This window comes from Canis lupus, chromosome 16 (assembly GCF_048164855.1).
Source record: "Canis lupus baileyi chromosome 16, mCanLup2.hap1, whole genome shotgun sequence".
In the NCBI taxonomy this organism is placed as follows: domain Eukaryota; kingdom Metazoa; phylum Chordata; class Mammalia; order Carnivora; family Canidae; genus Canis; species Canis lupus.
The window spans coordinates 51727815-51749611 of NC_132853.1; the positions used below are offsets into that span (position 1 = coordinate 51727815).

General features: G+C 45.9%; 1 protein-coding gene across 7 annotated transcripts; it reads left to right on the forward strand.

Moving 5' to 3' along the window:
* The first annotated feature begins 323 nt into the window (after window positions 1–323).
* GOSR2 (golgi SNAP receptor complex member 2) lies at window positions 324–20822 on the forward strand. Of its 7 annotated transcripts, none has more exons than XM_072781380.1 (6): window positions 350–778; window positions 7575–7639; window positions 9136–9241; window positions 10062–10194; window positions 12926–13066; window positions 16265–20822. In XM_072781380.1, the coding sequence occupies exons 1-6, from the start codon at window positions 750–752 to the stop codon at window positions 16424–16426; spliced, it is 636 nt and encodes a 211-aa protein (XP_072637481.1). In that variant the 5' UTR covers window positions 350–749; the 3' UTR covers window positions 16427–20822. The 7 variants fall into 7 exon arrangements, with proteins under 7 accessions (XP_072637486.1, XP_072637481.1, XP_072637485.1 ...); XM_072781379.1 differs by having other exon boundaries at window positions 623–778; window positions 9133–9241; XM_072781383.1 differs by lacking the exon at window positions 350–778 and adding an exon at window positions 982–1178 and having other exon boundaries at window positions 9133–9241.
* The last annotated feature ends 975 nt before the right edge of the window (window positions 20823–21797 follow it).

Here is a 21797-nt window from a genome sequence, read left to right on the forward strand (position 1 = left end):
GAGAGAGAGACCGAAGCGTCCCAATCCTTCGAGTCCTAATTCAAATGCCACCTCCTACATTAGGAGTCTTTCCTGACTCTTCGACGGGGCTGACCCCGGCTCAGCTCAGCCTGTCTGGACTTCTTTGTATACTTATCTTACTTCCTAGCCCGCGACCTCTTTGGAGGGCAAGAGGAGCCCGGTTTCCCCCACTGCACACATAGTAACTAACCGCTCATTCATTGTGAGTTTATTGGAAGGATAATGGGGAGGGGGGGACGGGCGGGGAGGGTAGGAAGCGGACAGATTTGACAGAGGAGAAGCTCGGGGCAGACACTACAGCGATGAGCGAAATCTCCATCCAATCCCAGAGCGGAGCAGTCGACGGCGAAGCCAACCGCAGGGAAGGGCAGGGATCCATCCACCTGCTCTGCTGCAGCCGGGCTCTGAGGACCCCACGTCGGTCCTCTCCGACTGCCCTGGTCAACGCCTGAGCTGATGCTGAAGACCGCCCCCGGCCCAAACCCACGTTTCCTCGTCCCCGATCTGCCGCAGCGCCTCTGACTACACCTGGCCTTCTTGCCCGGGCCTCTTCTCCCGTTATCCTCCTCCTCTCTCGCCACCACCGCCAGCCGGGCGCGCGTGGGGGCAGCCCTGGCTGGCAGGAGGGGGCGGGTCCTGCGACCGGAAGCCGGAAGCCGGAAACCGGAAAGGGCTCTGTGAGGACGTGTTCCGAGGAAGCCAGGGCCGGACCCGGCGCGGCCGGCGACATGGAGCCGCTATACCAGCAGACGCACAAGTGAGGGCCGCGTCGGGGCACGGGCGGGAGCGCAGCCAGGCTGGGCGAGGCCGGCTACCCTGGCTGGGGCCTCGGGCGTCCGCCGGTGTAGAGGCCGAGTCCTTCCGGCGGGGCGCAGCCCGGGGCAGCTCGGAAGCGCTCAGTCTCTGGCGGGGTGCCCAGGTCGGCGGCGGTTGGAGGGTCCGGCCTGATGCCTGGAGACGTTGGGCCGGACGGCTCCTGGGATCTTCGAGGCCGCAACCACCTGCTGGGTAGACTGGGCGAAGGGAAAGTCACACTTAACCGATCATAATGCTTTGTCCAGCACCTGCCAACTCAGCGCTCTGGATTGATAGAGCTGGTGGGAAGTCAGGGCCCCTCCACATAGTTTACTGTTGGACAGTCCGGAGACTGATCTAAGGTGTGACAGGATGCGATGGAGGGTAAAGGAGCGGAATCTTCTTTAGCAATTTAGAAAGAGCCGTCCCTGGGCTAAGGTCGTCAGAAAAAGCTTCATTGCAGCTCACAGTTCCTAAATGATGTCAGCACCTACTCCTCATCGACACTAAGCTTGTTGCTGCGACCCCCCCCCCCGCTTTTATTCTGATCTGGTTTATACTAAAGACCATAGTGATGGAGTGTTTGGTTTGGGTGAGTGAGACTACAGAACCTACTTTGTAACGGTATTAAAATGACAGAATATGGTTCTCACCCTGGAGCCCTGGGCTCATCAAAATTACAGGAAGGGATTAAAAAAAATTCAGCCTGTGAGTCCATTGGAAAAGGAATGGCATTTCTCATGTTGCTAAGGAAGGGTTGGTCTTTTACAGTTAGTCTTTTCTTCTCAAGTGCTGAATCTGGGAGTCCTGGTTCTAGACTTCTTCACCTTATTTTTCTGATCTGTGAAATGTCTGAGGCTGGTTCAACTCCGAGTCTCCTTTCAGCTTCATAATAACTGGTGATGGAGTGTCTTAAAGAGGAACACGCAACCCTGTGAGCATCAGCAGTTAACTTTTGCAGTTGGCAGAAATTAACAATTGTCTAACTGAATTGACACGGCAGTAACCGAGCATATGAATTTTGCTGGGACTTTGAACCCAATTGGTGGTTATCTTGTGCGGTGTCCCTGAAAGTATGTTGAAGGAGATTGATATTTTATTTTATTTTATTAATTAACTTATTTATTTTGAGATTGATATTTTTTTTTGAGATTGATATTTTAAAATTAGGTGTCTTGAAAGCTCCTGAATCACCACATGAACGAGTGAAAAGAAAAAAAAAGGGATGAAAATCAGAATAAACATTTTATACTTAAATAAAACTTCATTTGAATGAACATCATAGAGGAATAAGTAGCCAGGCTTCTATTTTCAATATTCCAGTGCCCATACTTGTCCTCTATATCATTCAGGACCATTCAGTGCTCTGCACCTTGTTATCTCTAGAGATTCTGATTCATTAGGTCTGGAGCAGAAGAAGCTCTATTTTTAACAAGCTCTCCCAAGTGATTTTGATGAGCAGCTGGGTGTAAAAACTATTATTTTATCCCAAGGTCAGTTTTACCTTTTTTTGATTTTGCCTTCTGGTGAGAGGCTAAATGTGGTAGAAGCAAGGTCAGGGAGATGAAAATGGCCAGATGGTTCCCACCACTTTTAAGTAAAAACAACCACTAAGGTTTCTGTGATGCTATGTAGGTTACACAGCAGTTTCATGCTGCATTTGGATCTATGAGCCTTTAAATAATTGTGATTGTTAATACCCTATTTTACCTAAGACTGAGGCGTCAAGGAGTTAAATGACTTGTTCATGGTCCCTCAGCTGCTATGTAGTGGAACCAGAACTTGAAACCAGTTTCTTTTAACTCCAAAACTTTGTTTCCTGCTTGCAGTGGTCAGAGGCATAATGGATACAAAGTGGGTGTATATGAAGGGGCATTAGGGTGGTTCCATGGACTTTAAAAAGACAACTTCATTTTAAAATTCTTCCTGGATCTTCTGCAGACTTTTTTTTTTTTTTTTTTTTGAGTCAGCAACAGTGACTTATTATTAGGGTCTCTGTTTGTTTATATTATTACCCAAGCCCACCATGGACCCCGTGCTGAATGGGGCTAGGACTTAACAGTTTCTAGTGTCCACACTCCCAAGTCATACCTGTGTATCACCTGTTCCGTATTGGCTTCAGGTGTGTTTGTGAATTCCCAGTTCAAAACAGATTTCCTGGGATGCCTGGGTGGCTCAGTGATTGAGCATCTGCCTTCAGCTCAGGGTGTGATCCCGGTCCTGGATCAAGTCCCGCATCAGGCTCTCTGCAGGGTGCCTGCTTTTCTCTCTGCAGGGTGCCTGCTTTTCCCTCTGTCTATGTCTCTGCCTCTCTCTGCATCTCTCATGAATAAATAAATTAAAAATCTTAAAAAAAAATAAAACAGATTTCCCGCTTAGCATACTGTAGTTCCCACCCTGTCATTAATTAATACTTGCTTGGTTATTTTGCATTTATTTCCTCTCAGGTAGGAAATGTAGAGATTGGAATCATTTTCTTGGCAGTATCTTTTCTAGTTCATTCAAAGCCTATAATAGAGCTTAGATGGGAAAAGTCAGTAATGTTTCCCTACAACTTAAAGTTTACCTGTTTTAGCTTAGAAACCAGTAAAAGCCAAATGAAGGGTGTTTAAAGGGTAGGTGTTGCAACCATCTCTCCCTCTGTCCTCATAGAATTTAAGAATTGAAGGGGGATGGCACCTGGGTGGCACAGCTGGTTAGGAGTCTGACTCCTGTTTTTGGCTCAGGTCATGATCTCAGGGTTGATTGAGCCCAGGATTGGGGTCTGCCTTGGGCATGAAGCCTGCTTAAGATTCTCTTTCTCCTCCTCCCTCTGCTGCTCCCTGCCCACCAGCTTGCACACATGCAGACACGTGTGCTCTATCTCAAAATTTAAAAAAAAAAAAAATTTTGCCTGAGTGGCTTAGTGGTTGAGTATCTGCCTTTGGCTCAGGTCATGATCCCAGGGTCCTGGGATCCCTGTTCCGTGGGGTGCCTGCTTCTCCTCCCTCTGCCTGCAGTTCCCCCTGCTTGTGTGCTCTCCTCCCTCTCTCTCTCTCTCTCTCTCTCTCTCTCTCTCAAATAAATCAATAAAATCTAAAAAAAATATTATTTATTTATTTATTTATTTATTTATTTATTTATTTAAGAATTGAAAGGGACTGGCAAGATTTTCCATTCCAACACACTTTGGTCAGAAAGACCCTTTATAAAATCCAAGGCAGACATGCAGGAACTCTCCTTTTCCTTGTTCCTTTTCTTGAAGAATGAGAGTTCATAATTATTCTCCGGGGTTTTTTGAGGGGTAGGGGGTATGCTGAGTTGAAATCTGTCATCTTGAAATCTGGACCTTTTGGTTCTGGATCTCCCTTAAGGAGCAGCAATGGAGAACAAGCCCATTCCTTTTCCTGTATGTCAACTCTAGATATTTGAAGAGCACCAACTTCCCCGTTTTAATATAGAGGTTTTTTTTTTTTTTTCCCCTTTTCTTTCCTCAGAGGCTTACTATCACTAGCTCTTTTGACAGTTCCTCTTTGTGATTTGACTTCTAGACTCTTTCCCAGTCATCTTGTTCATCATCTTCCATTAGGGGAAGCCTTTAATAGACAGGGTCCTTGAACAGATGGCTCCCAGAATGGAGTGCCGTTCAATATTGTACATGTGACTTTTTTAAAAAGTCAAAATACTTTTCATCCCTGACAAATTTCATCTTACTATTTTAGCCTAAATGAAAAACATTAATATTTATTTTGTAGTACAATATCCTAACTACTCATTTTTAATAATAAATTTATTTTTTATTGGTGTTCAATTTGCCAACATACAGAATAACACCCAATGCTCATCCCATCAAGTGCCCACCTCAGTGCCCACCACCCAGTCTAACTACTCTTTATAGCACAGAATCATGTGCAAATTTCATATGTTGGCTTTAAAAAAAAATTGGACAAAACATAAAGCCAAAGGCAGCCCTGTGGTAGAATGCTGGAAATCTCCCCTAGGATCCTTTGGGTACCTCATTTAGCCTGCCATGAAGCCCTCATCCTTAAAGCTTAAAATACTTGTCAATCCAATGAGATGTGATGTCTCATTATTTTGAATTTGCCTTCTCCTGATTGCTGGTCAAGGGAAGTATCTCTTTATATTGACTGTTTGGGTTTTCTTTACTGTCAGTTGCCTTTTGCGCATTTTACAGAAGTTCTCTGTTTGACTTTTCCTGTTGACTTGTAGCATTCCTCTTATATGTTCTAGACAGGAGTCCTTTCTTACTTGTTCCAGGTATTTTCCAGTCTCTGCCTTTTATTATTTATTTGTTTTTATGGCACCTTTGCTGCAGAAAAATTTTTTGTTTTCACGTACTCAAATTTACCAGCCTTGTGGTGTGTGAGGTTTGGGGATAGTTTTGTTTTTTGTCTTAAGAAGTTCTTTAACCTGAGGTCATAATATGCACTTTTATATTTTCTTCAGAAAGTTTTTTTAATTTAAATTCAGTTAATCAGCATGTAGTATATTATTAGTTTCAGAGGTAGAGTTCAGTGATTCATCAGTTTCTTCAGAAAGTTTTAAAGCCTTGCTTTTTCCATTTGGGCTTTAAACCATCTGGAGTTTATTTTTGTGTATTATGTGAGATATTGTCTGCTATATGGGTAACAAAATGAGCCTTTGGCATTGACTCTAGTACCTTCTTTTTTCCACTCATTTATGTCATTGAGTTCCCAAACATGGAGAGCTCTTTCTAGCTAGCCTCTATTCTTTGCTTCTTGGTCAGGGTTGGGGTTAGGGTTCGTCTGTCTGTCTCTGTACTGCTACCATATTGTTTTTATTATTATGGCTTTGGTGGGTTGTTTTTATTTTTAATATTTATTTATTCATGAGAGACACAGAGAGACTGTCAGAGACATAGGCAGAGGGAGAAGCAGACTCCTTGTGGGGAGCCTGATGCAGGACTTGATCCCAGGACCCTGGGATCACGATCTGAGCAGAAGGCAGACACTCAACTACTGAGCCACCCAGATCCCCCTGTTATTATAGCTTTGTAATAAGTGTTAATAGCAGGTGGGACAGGTCATCTCTCTCATACTTTGAAATTCAGAGTTGTCTTGGATACTCTCTGCCCCCACCCCTTTTTGTATTATGTTCCATTCCTGTCAGTGACGCTGCTAATTTTCAGATTTGCTCTATGAAGCTACCACTGAAAATTTGCCTCACTGCCTATGTTCAGGCCTTCTGTGAAATCCTAATTCTCCTTTCCATCAGCGTTGCCATGCGGTCCTCTACTGCCGTTCCTATGGTAACCCTGATCCAGATGTTGCTTAAGTCAAGCTGCATTCCTGTATCTGCTTCCAAATCTCATGTGCCCTCATTCTAAACTCTCAGGACTTACCTGACTGGAGTAGCAGTCTGGTCTCTCCATCTCTAGTAGTGATTTCTAGTTTCCTCTCAGGGCCATGCGTCTCACCCAGGTGCACTCAGGGTCATTAGAGAGCTGGCCTTGCTTCTGGTGCCATGGGTCATATTTAGAGGTTTCAGGAAAGCCCTGGGAAAAGACGAGAGGAAGTTGAAACCAACTTTGGACTCCTGGCTTGCATTAGTAAATTTGGGTTCACAGTTGGTGCTCATGGTGGAGGATGGCTGCTAATCTTTCAAGGGTTGGAGGTGATAGAAGAGCTCAGCAGACTCCTCCCATGTGCCTCTAATATGGAAAGACCAGACACACTAGGAGGCAGTTGTTGGGGGCAACAGAGGCAGTATTCAGTACTGATCACACAGGCCTGCCAGGAAGGGCTCCGAGGGTGACCTTGGCCAAGCCCAGGGGAGCCTCTGGAGAGTGCTCCAGGGCCTGATGTCTGGGATTGTGCCAGAGGTCCAGGGTACAGTGTTGCATTTCCAAAAGAGATAGCAATCACCTGGTATTGCTGGGGAAAGATGTTTACCAAACAGGAGATCTCTATCTTTCAGGACCTTCTCTGATCATCTCCAACTGATAGCCTCATCCCTTCTCCCCTCTGACCCCAAATCTCTTCCAGGCCGGCGAGCCTGATCGTAATCCACCTGACAATGCCTCTTTGGGTACCATTTTCTTCATCTCTTCCCTCAGTAGATCATGTCTTCAAAATGATCTTCAGAACTGCCTTCACCCCACCTGTTCCCTCCAGCTTACTCTCCTGTGTGCTTGCCTTTGCTTGGCACCACCAGGCACAGTTCCTCAGCTTTCTTTTTGTTTAGACTTATATGTATTAGTGCTCCCTCAAATCTTCTTGGGACTTCTCATGTCTCTCTGGCCTGTCATTCCTAATTACATTGTTTCTCAAGGACAAGGATTATATCTGTCCTGCCCTTTGGCCCTCCCTAGTACAGACCAGCGCTCGGCACATTGGGTCAAAGAACAGAGAGTGGGATTGGCTGGGTCCAGATTGGGGTTTATCACTTGCTGTGTGACCTTGAACAAGCTTCATAACCTTTCTGCGCTACAGTCGTCTTATTTATAAAACGAAGATGATAATGGTACTTTCCTCATGGGGTTATTGACTTTGCAGGATGTCTGATATGTGGCAAGGGCTCAACAAATGCTGCCTGTCGGTATTATTATTCATGTTCATGTTAAAATGTTAGAAATCATGCCAAAACATGTGGCCTAAAGTGCCACTTACAAATTTTACAGTTCAGTGATGCTGTCAATTTAAATCAGTTACATGTTGGCATCAGAAAACGTGTCTTTCCTGACCGAAGCACTGTTGATTACTCCTGTCTCACTCATTTCCTCTCTCTTCCTTTGATAGGCAGGTCCATGAGATCCAGTCTCACATGGCACGCCTGGAGACGGCAGACAAGCAGTCTCTGCACTGTGAGTAATTAACTATGGAGACCAGAGTCCTTTCTCTGATGACACGATGCTAATGGGCTGGGTTTCCTGACCGCATTTCTGCCTCAGGGGCTTAATGATTCAGCGCAGAATGAGTTCTGTTGTTGGGGTGGACAGAAAAACCCTCTGGCAAAGTCCCTGACTTCCCTGATTGCACCCTGTGGAATCCCACAAGTCTTATCCCCCATTACCCCTCCACTCAACCTGACATGGCCCTATGGGAATGGACGTTCTTCTCCTCCATCTGTCTTAATCTAATTACCAAGCCCTTAGAGGAATGTACTCCATACCACTTCAGGGATATTTAACTGGAATTGGTCATTTCTTCTGAGCTGAGAACTGTGGCTCTTTAGGAGGATTATTCAGAAACGAATAGCAATATTAATTGGTTTAGTTCCCACACCATGGTTTCTTTGGAGAAGAGCACTGCTTTTTGTTTTGTAGTTTCTTCTCTGTTACAAGGAAAGGTCCTGTCCCAGAGCTGGTCATAGGGGCACCGCTGGTTACCCACACACTGTGGAGGCCACCCCCTCACCTCCCTACCTGGCTGTGAGCGCACCGTATTTGGTCCACTAGTACCTTCTTTCTGCAGCTTCAGAGGTGTCTCTTTTCTGGGTTCTGTGCCTACCTTGATCTAATCTAAACTGTGTTTGTTAGCTGTAGGTTGGCCCAGGATGGTGACATCACTGTCTGCTGTCATGACTTTACTCAGCAAGAAGCAGTCTGGGTGCCCTTTTTTTTGTGCACAGTTAGTGTCCATGGGCTCTGTTTGCCTTCCCAGCGTTCTCATTGTCACACGATTAGAAATGGAAAAGAGGTCATTTCGACTGTTTATCAAAAGGGATAAGGAAAATGAGTGTATTTATCATATCTTTACCTCTGAGGATTCTTTCCTGGGCCTTTCCTAGTGATATTTGGTCTATTTTGGGGATTGCAACGTCAGTTTGCCCATTCTTATGGAAAGCCTTAAGGGAGCGTTTCTCTGTGTTTCACACACTAATCTTCCCCTTTGTGCTTTTTTTTTTTTTCTTTTAACCTCATTACTGTAGGGAATTCAATTGGCAGCCTTTATACTAGATATTTATAACTTGTATCTGAGAATAATCTCAAAGGAAAAGAGACCTAGTTCTGTTTCAGAAGATACTGCATTTTGCTTAAAATATTTCATTTCTAAAGGCAGGAAATTTATTTCTACAGATTTATCTAACTTTTTAAAAAATTGGCATTGTTATGGCTTTAACAGCTACATATATGTGTGTGTGTTGTGTGTGTATGTATTTAGAACAACGTTTACAGAGTCACTTAGTGTAACTTGAATTTTTTCCTGTTATTCAGTGGTACTTGCATTTTTCTCCCTTTTCAAATGTGTTTCTTTGAATTTATTGGATATGGAAAAAAGATATGTTTAATGTATCATTCTAATTTAAGTTCACTGTCTCTTTTCCAGCAATTATTCTTTTTTCTCTTTTGTGCAGTAGTAGAAAACGAAATCCAAGCAAGCATAGACCAGATATTCAACCATCTAGAGCGTCTGGAGATTTTGTCCAGCAAGGAGCCCCCTAACAAAAGACAGAATGCCAAACTGTGAGTGCTCTGACACCCCCAGCCCATCAGAGCTAGCCCAGGGGAGGCTATCGAATATTCTGAAAATCCATTTACACATTGAAAAACTGAGACTCTGTAAAGATAAAGCTGGCAAAGTCCCTAAAGGGCACAATTTCCACTTCAGGCATGCTTCCTCAACATAAAAAGCCTGTGAGGTGGCGGCTCAGAAGCTTCGTATCTCTTTATATTGGGTCATTCTAAAATTTTGCCTCCAAGTACTTTCTGACCAGATTGCTCACTTGAATCCTGCTGCTGCCAGGGAGATTTGCCCTACCCTTTGGTTCCCGCTGCATTCTTGGGTTGAAATGAAATCTTGCCCTTAATCACTTCAGTTTATAATGAATTACCGATCTAATGTTTGATATTCCTCCATAAAATTAAAATGAAACTCCCCTCACCACCTCCACCCCAGCCCCTGCTCCCTAAAGTTTTATGAAACTTTGTTGATGCTTTACTCAAAAGATGCCCTTGGGCTTCTTGGAAAGCGATCTAATCCATAGAAGGTCAGGGAGAGGTCTTTGAGCCTGCTTCCTGTCACCTGTTCCCTGTCATGCATCCAGAATCAGAGACCAGCAGATGCTTAAGTAAAGCTGTTGGAATCTTGTGTGCTACAACCTTGCTTTGACCACAGGCTGCTGCTTTTAGTTTCAATATCCTTGATCAAAATCAGATGATTTTAGCGGGGATAACACACAGTGATGTAGGGAGAAGTAAGGAAACATCTTGAATGCAAAGCCTGGCTACTCTAAGTGTGCTGCCTGAGTTTCCGGAATGTAATCTCTCTCTCCATTAATTCCAGTCGTGTTGACCAGTTAAAGTATGATGTCCAGCATCTGCAGACTGCTCTCAGTAACTTCCAGCATCGGCGATACGCGAGGGAACAGCAGGAGAGACAGCGAGAGGCGCTCCTGTCTCGCACTTTCACCACTAACGTAAGCCAGGCTCCTGGGGTGGGGATCTGCAGGTACTGGGCGGCTCACTGGAGCTGCGGCTGGGGTCTTGGAGCTTCATCCTTTTTGGGGGGTATCTGAAGCCAACTGAGCAAGAGGAGACTAACTGGAAATGACGGTGGACTTTGTGCATTGCCACAGCCACTAGACCTAGAAGGGAAATCTCTTTTTTTCTAATACAGAAACCTGAAAAGAAAGCAGTTGAATTGAGGGAATGGGCAGAGGTAAAAATGACCTGGTTTGACGGAGAGGTGGAAGTTCACGTGGTAGAAACGTTTTTCTGATCAGATAGAGACAGATGATTAGAATGGAGACCATTTGTCAAGAGGGCAGCATTTCAAAGCTGCCTTCGGGCGGTCACCATTGTGCTGTGTCTGTGTGTGGTTCCAGCGTCAGATGCATTAAAATGTTTTTGCCCCTAATCTGAGCAGCCATTTGAAGGAATTTGTTAACAGATACTTTGTTTTGGACAGATTGCTTAACTTGAGCCTGTTCAAAAGTGGCCTGTTGGTTCACATGTTGGATTTTTGGGATACCCTTGCCCCTGCCCTCGGGTCTCCATGGGCTCATTTCCTGCACATGGCTATAGAGCACACTGGCCTTTCTCATGTCCTGTGTAATATATTTTCATCAAGTGAGCTGGACTTGGAGGCCTTTTTGTTATGTTTTGTTTTGTTTTACAGAGAGGTTTTTTTTTTTTTTTTTTTAAGATTTATTTATTTATTCATGAGAGACACAGACTGAGAGAGAGAGGCAGAGACACAGGCAGAGGGAGAAGTAGGCTCCCTGCAGGGAACCCGATGTGGGACTCCATCCCAGATCCCAGGATCACAACCTGAGCCGAAGGCAGGCGCCCAACCGCTGAGCCACCCACGTGTCCCGAGAGGTTCATTTTCTAACAAGATCTTAGCTTTCAAAGTCTGCCATCAGAATTCAGACCAGTCCACATTTCACAGATATTTAAGTCTCTTTGCTGTGTCTACACTGGCAATAAATTTCCCTGAATGTGCCTGCATAGTTTTTGCTTCTCTAGGGTAAGCAGTCACGTAGCAATGATTAACAAATCAAAAGTGTAACGAGGACATGTTGGTGGTCTAATGGTAAGGATAGCTGTCTTTCTTGCAGTTTCAGATTTTCTTTTTCTTTTTAATTTTTTTAAATTTTTAAATTTTTAAAATTTTTTAATTTTTAAAAAATTTTAATTAATTAATTATAAGTTTCAGATTTTCATAGCTGCTCTTCAAAAGGCGCAATGAACTGTCCAACCCACTAAAAGGTGTGTGGGCGTCTGATACAGCACTGGGTATTCAGGCCTGTTTTAGGCCTGGGACGATCACTCAGAATTATTTTGTTTCTTACCAGCTTGGTGTGGGACTGTGTAGACAGTGTCCCTAGAGAAAATTGACTTGCCAAATGAAGTACTTGCTGGTCATTCTGTGAGCTGCAACTATAATACATTTTTCCCCATGAGCTATATATACTCTTTCGGGTGGGAGGTTAAGAAAAATTTGTATATAAAAGGCATTCTGCAAATGCCTGTCAGAGCTGCTCGTTGATTCATTCAAACATTAGAGTCTTTGCCCCACTGACCATTAGCCGTGTGCAGAACACCATGGAGGGTGCCAAGAGTAAAGCTTGTGGAAAAATACAAAGCCATGGCTCCTACCTGTGAGAAGCGTGTCATCTGCGGGGATTGAGGGTAGATGCATGAAAAATGGCTCTGAACTTGGGAGGAAAGATGAGGTGGTTTAGCTTCTTCATGATGATCAAAAGAGATGGGAATGGCACTGCTTGGCAGACTGAAGAACGTGCCATCATCAGGAGGCAGGAAAAAACAGCATTATAGCCAGTCCTGACTGCTGTATACAGTCTACTTCGGTGTAAACTTAGAGTTCCAGGGCCAGTCTCCATTTGGTCTCTACAGGATGATTAAGAGGGCAGGCTCACTCTCAGTAGTGAGATGCAGGCCCCACTGAACTTAGCTCTGCATGAGTCAAGACAGGCCGCTCCACCTCTCTGGGCTTCAGTTTCTTCACCTCTAAAATGGGAATGCTATGGTAATTACGCCGTAATGTCTGCATGAAGATGCGGGGAGCTTAGGGCAATGTGCACGCAGAGTGGAAAGGGCTTGATCAACATCTGTTTTTCCCTTCCTCCCTTTCTTTCCAGACCTTTCTTGCCTGCTTAGAATTGTCCCATCCGGGCCACGCTTTGGCCTTCGATGGAAAGCACAGGTTCCTCTACCATTAGTCTCAATCTAATTGCAGTGATAAGCTGTAGGTAAAACAGCTGCAGACCAAAAGCAAACAGTTAATATTGCGTTAAGGGAAAGCAAAGGAGAGGAACGTGTGGAATGGGCTGAGTTCATGGTCAGAGAAAGCCTTTAGGAGGAGCCCAGCAAGGCCTTGAAGGACCGACATCTGTCCTAGACCATGGTCATGGCAGAGAGGCAGGAGTTAACGGGCCTCATGTAATGGATTCGTTTGCAGAGTGCCACATCTGAGGAAGGTTGCTCTTGCTCTGAGCGAACAGAGGCCACCCAGGTCTCTGCTTTGCATTTTCCTCTCTATTCGGTTCCTTTGATTCTTGCACCATTCCCTCTGGCTATTCCTCGAGCTTGGCCTTGGCCCAAAGGTAGAGTGGCCAGATGTGGCGGGATCCCAGGAGCCGAGCAGCCAGCAGAGCTAATCCAGTGCCTGCGTCTCTTTCACAGGACTCTGACACCACCATCCCAATGGATGACTCGCTGCAGTTCAACTCCTCCCTCCAGAAAATTCACCACGGCATGGATGACCTCATTGGAGGAGGGCACAGTATTCTGGAGGGACTAAGGGCCCAGAGACTGACTTTGAAGGTGGGGCACTTCCGGGGGACAGGGACCAGGCCCCTTGTCTTGGCCTCCTCCAACAGTTTGGTACCCGCATTTACCTTTCGGCTCTTTATCTTCACATTTTGAGATTTTGATGGAGCCTGGGGTCCTTCCTGTCGGAGCTGAATTATTGCGAGTCCACGGGTCACCATGCTCCCTTTACCAGTAGCTATTTCTTGTGCTCACTGTGAAGCATGATTTGGCATCTCTTGGTACCTAGGTCCTTTTCCCTGTCCCGAACCTTTCGTGACAGTGGCCGCTACAGAAGGAACCAGTAAGATCCAAGAAATTCCACAATTTCAGAAATTACAGAATCCATGATTCTAAGAAGGCAGATGCGGCCGTATGTGGCACCTCCCCCTCCGTGGCTTCTTGGAGAGCCCCTCCGGTGGACCACCTTGGACACCACATCTTTTGTGCACCTGTAACCGAAGCGGATAGTAGTGAGTGGTGGGGGCTTAGGGCTGCCCTAGCTGCCTGGTGGCAGATGGCTTCTAGAGCACCTGCTGCTGAGCTACAGCACCTCTGTACTTTTGGTAGTCACAGGTGTTTTCTAGAAGCCCTGCCCCATTGGCTGAGACTCCAACTCCCCCCTGACTCCCACCCCTTCCCCGGGAGTGGTTTACAGAAACATTACACAGATTCTGATGTCAATCGTGGTGTTTCAGCCTCAGCCCTTTTCCTGTATCAGCCCTGATGGATAATGGGGTGTGGGCTGCGCCTATTATCAGGGTGTGGTCCCCTGTGAACGAAGCAGTCCCGGCCACTGAGCTGTGAGAAACAGTCACTCGGAAGTGTGAACTTTATCTTAGTTTTTTTTGGACCACGTTGAGCCTGTCAGCTCCACAGGCCTTTGGTACATTGCTGACCAGCCCCTGCCATCTTTACCAGGGAGAAGGTCAGGCAAGCCGCGAGGGACAATTAACCTGCCACTGGCTGTGGTGGTGCTTGTGGTCCTGAAGTATGCTCTCTTGACAGCTTCACAGGTGCCACCATTCTGAGTGGCCGCCTGCAGTAATCTCAACTGATACATGATGATTAATCTACATTTTCCTTAGAAAACTGCCCACAACCCAGTAAAACAGTAAAACCCTTTTATTTATTTATTTTTGATTGGGGGGGAGGGGGCGGAGCTTGCAGAGGGAGAGAGAAAGAATTTTAAGCAGACCCATGCTGGGTCTTGATCAGGGGCTCAGTCTCACAACCCTGAGATCATGACCTGAGCCAAAATCAAGAGTTGGACACTTACCGTCTGAGCCATCCAGGCGCCCTAGTAAAAGTCTTTTAGGACAAAACTCCCCATGTCGTACCCATGTACCTGGGAGGTGGGGTTAGTTAGAGCTTATTGTTAAAACAAATGTTCATGTCCTCGCAAAGTCTCGTATTACTGGGGAGTCCAAGCAACATTGCCCCTACACTGTCCCCAGAAGGAAGTGCCGGGAAGCCTGGCAAGGTGGTTGGGGTTGGAATGTGAGGTTTCTGATTCAGTTTCCTCTGGACATCTACTGCTGCCTACCTGTCTTTTAAAGTCTTTTGATTCCCTCCTCCCACCCCAGTCCTGTTGGGGTTTTCTGCCTAAACCATTTGAAAGGAACATGGGAGAGAGCATGAAGGAACTGGGCCATGATTTGGGGAAATTTGGGGTTGGAAAGGAATACATTTTTTTGAAATTTATGTTAATTTTCAAGTGATTTGCTACTTATACTTCATATAGTAATAAAATAATCTGAGCTAAACAGAATCTTTAGCGAGAGCCTAAATTTTACCATTACTGTTATGGAAAAAACATGTCTCTGGCCTTCTCGTAACAGTAAAGTTTGACTTGAGAGATGTCTTTCAGTAAGGCTTGTCTGTCATTGCGGGGCTGAACCTAGGTTTTGAATTCCTGTCTGTGATGCCTCATGTTGTCTGCACCTCTTCCTCTTCTCTCTTGCTCGTTAATGCATTGTTGATTTAAAAAAGGCACGTAGGGCATTAGGTTAGATGCCATCCATAAGGATGCAGTGGGTGACGTGTGTGGAAGTAGGCTATGGGGTCTGTCCTAGGAGTCATTTAAACTTATTACTTCATAAGAAATTGTGCTTAAAAACAAAAATTAGAAAGCCAAGAGGAGGGGCAGGCTGGGTGCTATGGGCTGTTGATTGAGGAGTAAAATATCCTTTTGCCTTTGGTGGTGTTTTGTAAGGGATCATGGCACTGGTAATTGTACCCTTCAGACCCTTTGATAAACATGGACATTGACCCACACATTACACGCCGAAGAATCCCAGAAATTTCTATTCTACAAGGTGAACAAGCTGATAGCCAGGGTTTGGGAGTTAAGAAGCAGAGGAAAAGTTTTTTGATGTTGCCTTTTTTTTTTAAGAAAATGTATGACATTGTAAAAAATTTTTTCTTGAGATATAATGTACATACAAGAGGCGCACAGATCTAATGTGTGCAGGTCATTGAATTTTGGCAAGTGTGCACACCTTTGTAACTCACACTGCTCTCTAGACAGACCATTTCCATTGGCCCTGTACAGTCCCTCCTGCTTTCCTAGCCAGTTTACCCCTCCTTTCAGGCAACCATTGTTCTTATTTATCTCACCATTAAGTAGTTTTGCCTGTTACTGAACTTCACATAAATGTATTCGGAAGTATGACTTCTTCCTCTCAGGAATGTTTTCCAGGCTCTTTGATGTTGTTCCATGTAGGTCATTAGGTCCTTTTTATTGTCAAGTAGTATTCTAGTACAAAGATTCACTGTACATCGTTTACTCATTCTGTGCTTGGTATACACCTGGGTCTCCAGCATTTGGACATTCTCCTATTTTCCTTTAGAAGCTTGTGTTTAATTTTGTGATCCATCTCAAATTAATTTGGGGGCATAATATGAATTGAGGATCTTTTCACACACATACATGGGTATAAAATATATGAGACGTGTGTGTGTGTGTCTGTGATCCCCATGTGCCTAGAGTCCCTTGTTCCAGCACATTTGTGGAAAAGACTTTTCTTGCCTCCTTGCTTTGCTCTGGTACCCTGATCAGAAGTCATTTGACCATAAGCGTGAATCTGTTTCTGATTAATGCTGCTTTTTATATGCTTCAGGCATGACCAGGAGACTGTCTGTTGGTAAAGTCCCATTCCTTGGCAAAAAGAGCTGATCGTTGTTTTTCTTTCTCTTCTTGTCTGCCCCCAGGGGACTCAGAAGAAGATCCTTGACATTGCCAACATGCTGGGCTTGTCCAACACAGTGATGCGGCTCATTGAGAAGCGGGCTTTCCAGGACAAGTACTTTATGATCGGTGGGATGCTGCTCACCTGTGTGCTCATGTTCCTCGTGGTGCAATACTTGACATGAGCTGACTGAGCCCAGTGGCTGCACATTGTTCCCACTGCATTTGAATCTGTGTGAGTGTGTGTGCGTGAGAGAATGGGGGGACCCCAGAGGCTGCCTCCTGAAATGTATGCCCTTCTCAACTGTGAAGACCACTTGGAAGTAACTGTCATCTGTAACCTGGTGGGAGTTTCAAACCTGCCCTGTTGTCTGTGACACCATGGAGGGGGAGCTAGTGCCACCAAGATGCACAGTACTTAGGAAATGAAAGGAGTACCTGTTCTCTCTCTCTCCCTCTCTTGCCCTCATGGGGGAGGAAGTGACAGAAGGGTAAGGGATGAAGAAGGAAGCGGGAGGGAAAGAACAGCTTCGCTGGTTTCTAGCTAACACGCACCCTGAGATTTCATAGTGAGCCTTTCAGGTAGGACTGTCCGCTTCATCACCATCTGGCCTTTCTGGCTCCTTGTGGAAAGGTCAGAGCAGAAGCAAATAGAAGGAAGGGAAGGAGGCCTTCTTTTCCCGTGTCCTTGTAACACATGGATTTCCATGCTCTTGCTACCAGCATCCCCCACCCTCAGTGACAGGCAGATGACTAACTGCTGGTACTTGTCACCCTTCCCTGGAAGCAGCTACCTAGAGGAAACAGAGGCACCGATGCCATTGCAGTCAGCAAGTAAGATTTTCCACATTAAGGTTGTTGGGTGTTCCTCCTTTCTAAAATAAGGCCAGTATTATTCCCTGAGAATGTTCAGTCTTGGGACTGAGGCCCCTAATCACTGATTCTTTCCCAGTGGTTAATAGAATGGGTGGCTGCTGTGGTTTCAGGACTGCCACCTGGCATCATGCCCAGGCACTGGTGGGCCTCTGCTCCTGTCCACCACCGCCCCCCACCCCCACCCCGAAAGCCACTGTGCATGGGGGTTAGTGATGTACCATCACAGCGTCTTCTCTAGTTTCAGCGTCCCTGGTTCTCTGGCTCTCTTCCCTTCCCCGAAATCTACTAGCATCTGCCAGCCAGTCCCCCATTCTTCCCAGCCAGCATGGGCAGGGACCACCCCGGAGACAGCCCTGGTGTCCTGTGTGTCTCTGCTGTCGGACCAGGACCTCTTTCCTTCTCTGACCAACCCCAGGTTAAGGCTATATCAGTACCTGGTGTGTTTTGCGATTTCTTGTAAAGCCAGCTGCTCTGTTGTAGCTGAGCACTGCATGTACTAGAAAGACCTAGCGTGTGTTTTCATCTGTCACAGGCCCTGCCTGCCCCAGGCTCAGTACCTTATAGCAAGATGTAAAATAATACTGAGAATTTCCCAGAACTGGATCCCTGGTCAGTATTAACTCCACCTGTGATTGCCTTGCCCCATGTGTGTCCTGGGTTTGTTTGTTTGTTTGTTTGTTTGTTTGTTTGTTTTGTCACCTGGACTGTCATCTGTTTTCCTTCTCTATGTGTGTTCTATTCCACCTCCTTTATTTACCTCCCACCTGTTTCTGTAGCAATATTTGTCTTTTCTAGCATACTTTTTGGCAAGTGTTTCATAATTGTCACAGATTTTTAACATGGGTTTCCCAGGTGCTGATTTCATAGTTGGTGGGTTCTCCATGGCTCCTAGCTCCCTGTGCTAAACAGGGGCCCTGGATTTCCAAGGAAGGGGAGGGAACTGTGACCCCTTCATAAAAGGGTTGAGGGCCCCACCAGAGTAAGAATGGTGGCCCAGAGGGTAGATAGCTGTCTAGGCATCTTTAGACCTAGGTCTGACTTTGGGGAGGTGAAATTTGCAGCACCCTCAGCACCCTTGCCAGCACAAGGATCTTAGCAGTCTATAAAAAAGGTTCTTAATGCACAGACCCGGTTGTCCTATTCCCTGGGCATCTGAGGATCCTGCCAAAGAGCATCCTTTAGAGGAAAGTGTATAAGGAACAACTAAGCCCTGCAGACCTGGACTTGGGGACACAGAAAATCCCCCTAGCACCTCTCCCCCTGCTTTGCTGTTGTGATAGGTCTGTTCATAGTGTACACCAGTGTGTTCGCACACTTCACAGTGAGTGCTGGCCTTGATGTACCAGAAGTAAGACTTTCCGTCCTGCTGTACTTTCAGAGCCATCCTCCCCACTTGGTAATAAAAATCATAGAGGCAGTTTGTGGGTCTTTGCCGCCTGGGGCTAGGGAATGGCAGCCACATGGTGTCTGGAGGCCCAGAGAGATGGGGAAGGCACAAGTTGACTTTCAGTGTCCTGTGTGAAACACACCTTGGCCTATCTGGGTGCTACTGTTTCCATCAACCACCAACACCCCCTACCCTAACCCCCCGTGTAGGGAAGGGTTCCAGGCCAGGGAAGGAGCACCCTCTAGTGGAGCTGGGGTGAAATCTTAAAACAGGCAGGTCTGTTGGCGGCATCTGCGACCTCATACAAGATTTGAGTGTGCCTGTTGAAGACAGATGGGTTGGTTGTCAAGGAACCGGGAAATAGCTTCATTCCAGGGGAGTTTGCTCCAGGTGCAACTACCTTAAGAAAAACCAAACTCAAGGACCCAAAAGTAAGTAGGAGCGTCTTGATTTCATAGGAGGCCTCACTGCTGGGTTTTTCCCAAAATCTTTTGCCCTTAATGAATTTAGATGGGTCTGATTTGCAGATTTGGATTTATACCCCTTGTTTTTGAAACATCAGTTAAAGTTGAGGTTTACATTTTATTTAGAAAATTATATTTTGTCACTACTCTTTTTTAAAGTTTCAGGCCTGAGATTCTCACACACAGCTCCATGGCCAGGGTTAGGCTGGCTACCTTAGAAGCAGCTGGGAAACGTTTTTAAAATTGTAGGTTCCTGGGGTCTATCCCAAACCTTCTAAATTAGAATATTTTTTAAAGTCTAAGGTAATTCTGATGTGTGTATTTTGGAACCACTGTCTTTTTAGACAGAAGGCTTTTGTCTTAATCAAAGATGATACCATTTTAAAGTAAATGCTGAATTCGATAGGGATCTGTGTATAAAGAGCAAAACTTTTATCAATGTCCAAAATAAAATCTCACTTGTTTATATCCTATCTTATTCCAGAAAAGATTTGAGGAGACTTACAGGTACTAACAGTACAACAGGAAGAAATGAGGACCAAGAACAAATAAGATTAGTGTCATTACTAAGAAAAAGTAATGCAAGTGCAAGTTGTGAAGCCCTTCTAGAACTATTCTGGGTTTGGTTTTGAGCCCCAGCATCCAAAGCAGAGAGAAGCATTATCTGTTGTTGTCTCAGTGGGGTTGGGGATGTCTTTCATTCAGAGGAAAACCCAGACCCTTAATACTGCTGGTTTGTCTGTGGCCCTTACTGGAAGTCAGGTGTGGTTATTCTCCAGGGCCGTCCCTCTGCTCTCTACAAACACTCTGAATCAGGTCCTGTATTATCTTCATTGTGTAGGTGGCTGAGATGTAGTGACTTTCTCTAGGCTGTACATCTGTCTGGCCTCATAGCCCAAGCTCCCAACCATGGCATTGAGGGGCCTCCCACACTCAGGATGGGGGGCAGGAACTATAGGCAGAATGCCAGGGTTGAGTACAGGCTATAAGGCATTTGTGCTTCACATGGCAGGTTCTCCATCTTGAAGTATTTTCCTACTTGAAAGTGGGAGAGGAGATTTGTCAGGGGAAGCTTCTGGAAATAGAGAATGGAGCTGTACTCAGGCATCGCCACTAGGGAGCGACATAACCCTACCTGTGGCTGGTCTGCCGGGTGCTGAGTCTGGGCCTGAGGCCTGGTGTATTTGGAAGAGGAGGAAACGGGTGTCCACTTGGGTTGGTTCCTTTTTTTTTTTTTAAATAAAATAATTTTTATTGGTGTTCAATTTACCAACATACAGAATAACACCCAGTGCTCATCCCGTCAAGTGTCCCCCTCAGTGCCCGTCACCCACTCACCCCCACCCCCCGCCCTCGTCCCCTTCCACCACCCCTAGTTCGTTTCCCAGGGTTAGGAGTCTATGTTCTGTCTCCCTTTCTGATATTTCCTACCTATTTCTTCTCCCTTCCCTTCTATTCCCTTTCACTATTCCCTTTCACTGTTATTTATATTCCCCAAATGAATGAGAACATACACTGTTTGTCCTTCTCTGATTAACTGACTTCACTCAGCATAGTACCCTCCAGTTCCATCCACGTCGAAGCAAATGGTGGGTATTTGTCATTTCTAATGGCTGAGTAATATTCCATTGTATACATAGACCACATCTTCTTTATCCATTCCTTTTAGATACATAATTCACTGCTGAGTGGCAGCTCTGGGCTGTCTTGTGGGGCTTTGGGATGTGGCCAAAAATGACCTGAAACCTATTAGTTCTGATTTTCAGACTCCCTTTCCACTTGGTGTTTCCTTTAGCACACGGACCTGTTTCCTACAAGAACGGAAAATGTTTCTCAAAAGTGTGTTCATTCTTACTCCCCGTTTTATGTCCTTTCATTTCTTGTGACACATGGGAGAGGAGGGAGGTGGGATGGGGTAAGGGAATCTGGGAGGTCCTGGGCCCCTCTGGTTCAGTTGCTAAGTTCCCTGCCAAAGGAACCCCTCTGTGAGCATGCCCTCCCCGCCTCTTCCCTACATCATTCTAGCACAGGGTTCTCCACCTTGGCTGTACATGTGCATTCTTCCTGGAGCTTTTAAAAATACCCATGTGTGGGTCTTAACCTGATCTAGTCTGATTAATTGGCCTGGCATGTATCCTGGGCATGAGAAGTTTTACAGGTTGTCCAAGCAATTGTAACATGTAGACAAGGGTGAGAAAGACTGCTCTAGCCCTAGAGCATTCGACACAAGGTGAGGCTGTCCCCCACAAACTGCCCTGTGGCCACACCAGGGAGCCACTGCCCTGACCACTTGGGGTGGGCTTCGGGAGGGTGGAAGCTGGGTTCTCCTATCAGGTTAGGGAAGGGGTCACACCCTTCCTGGCCAGTGGACCCCCATCATAGACTGCTACCTCTGTGTCTGCTGAGTGAAGCACCTCAGGGTGACGGGCCAGTGACTCCTGCCACCCTGGTGCACCTGTTAGCTCTCCCCAGTTCTTTGTCCTCCCTGGACTGCTTGGTCTTCTTGGAACCTCCCGTACTCTTGCACATCTGCACCTTTTTCACAAGATATTTTCTTCAGGGTGTGCCACCACAATCCCAGGTCCTCTCCAAGAAGCCCTGCCCTCGATCCCCGACAGACCCATAGCACTGCACATCTGGGGAACAGTGGAGATTCAGGTGTGTCTTCACTACAGGGACTTTTGTGCACCCTCTGTGCATAGTAAGTGTTCAGTAGCTCTTGGGGTTCACTGGCCTGCAGGAGGCACTTGATGAGCCCAGCCCATGCAGGTAACACATTTCTGAGCAATGGGTACAGTGGTTCAGCAAAGTTTTTGTGGCCAGGCCGGG

Bases quoted from the DNA above. Each gene is read 5' to 3' on its own strand.
- GOSR2 (XM_072781379.1), top strand. From the start codon at position 750: ATGGAGCCGCTATACCAGCAGACGCACAA. The intron at 9,242-10,061 runs GTGAGTGCTCTG...CATTAATTCCAG, and splicing joins AAAAGACAGAATGCCAAACT to TCGTGTTGACCAGTTAAAGT. The intron at 13,067-16,264 runs GTGGGGCACTTC...GTCTGCCCCCAG, and splicing joins CCCAGAGACTGACTTTGAAG to GGGACTCAGAAGAAGATCCT.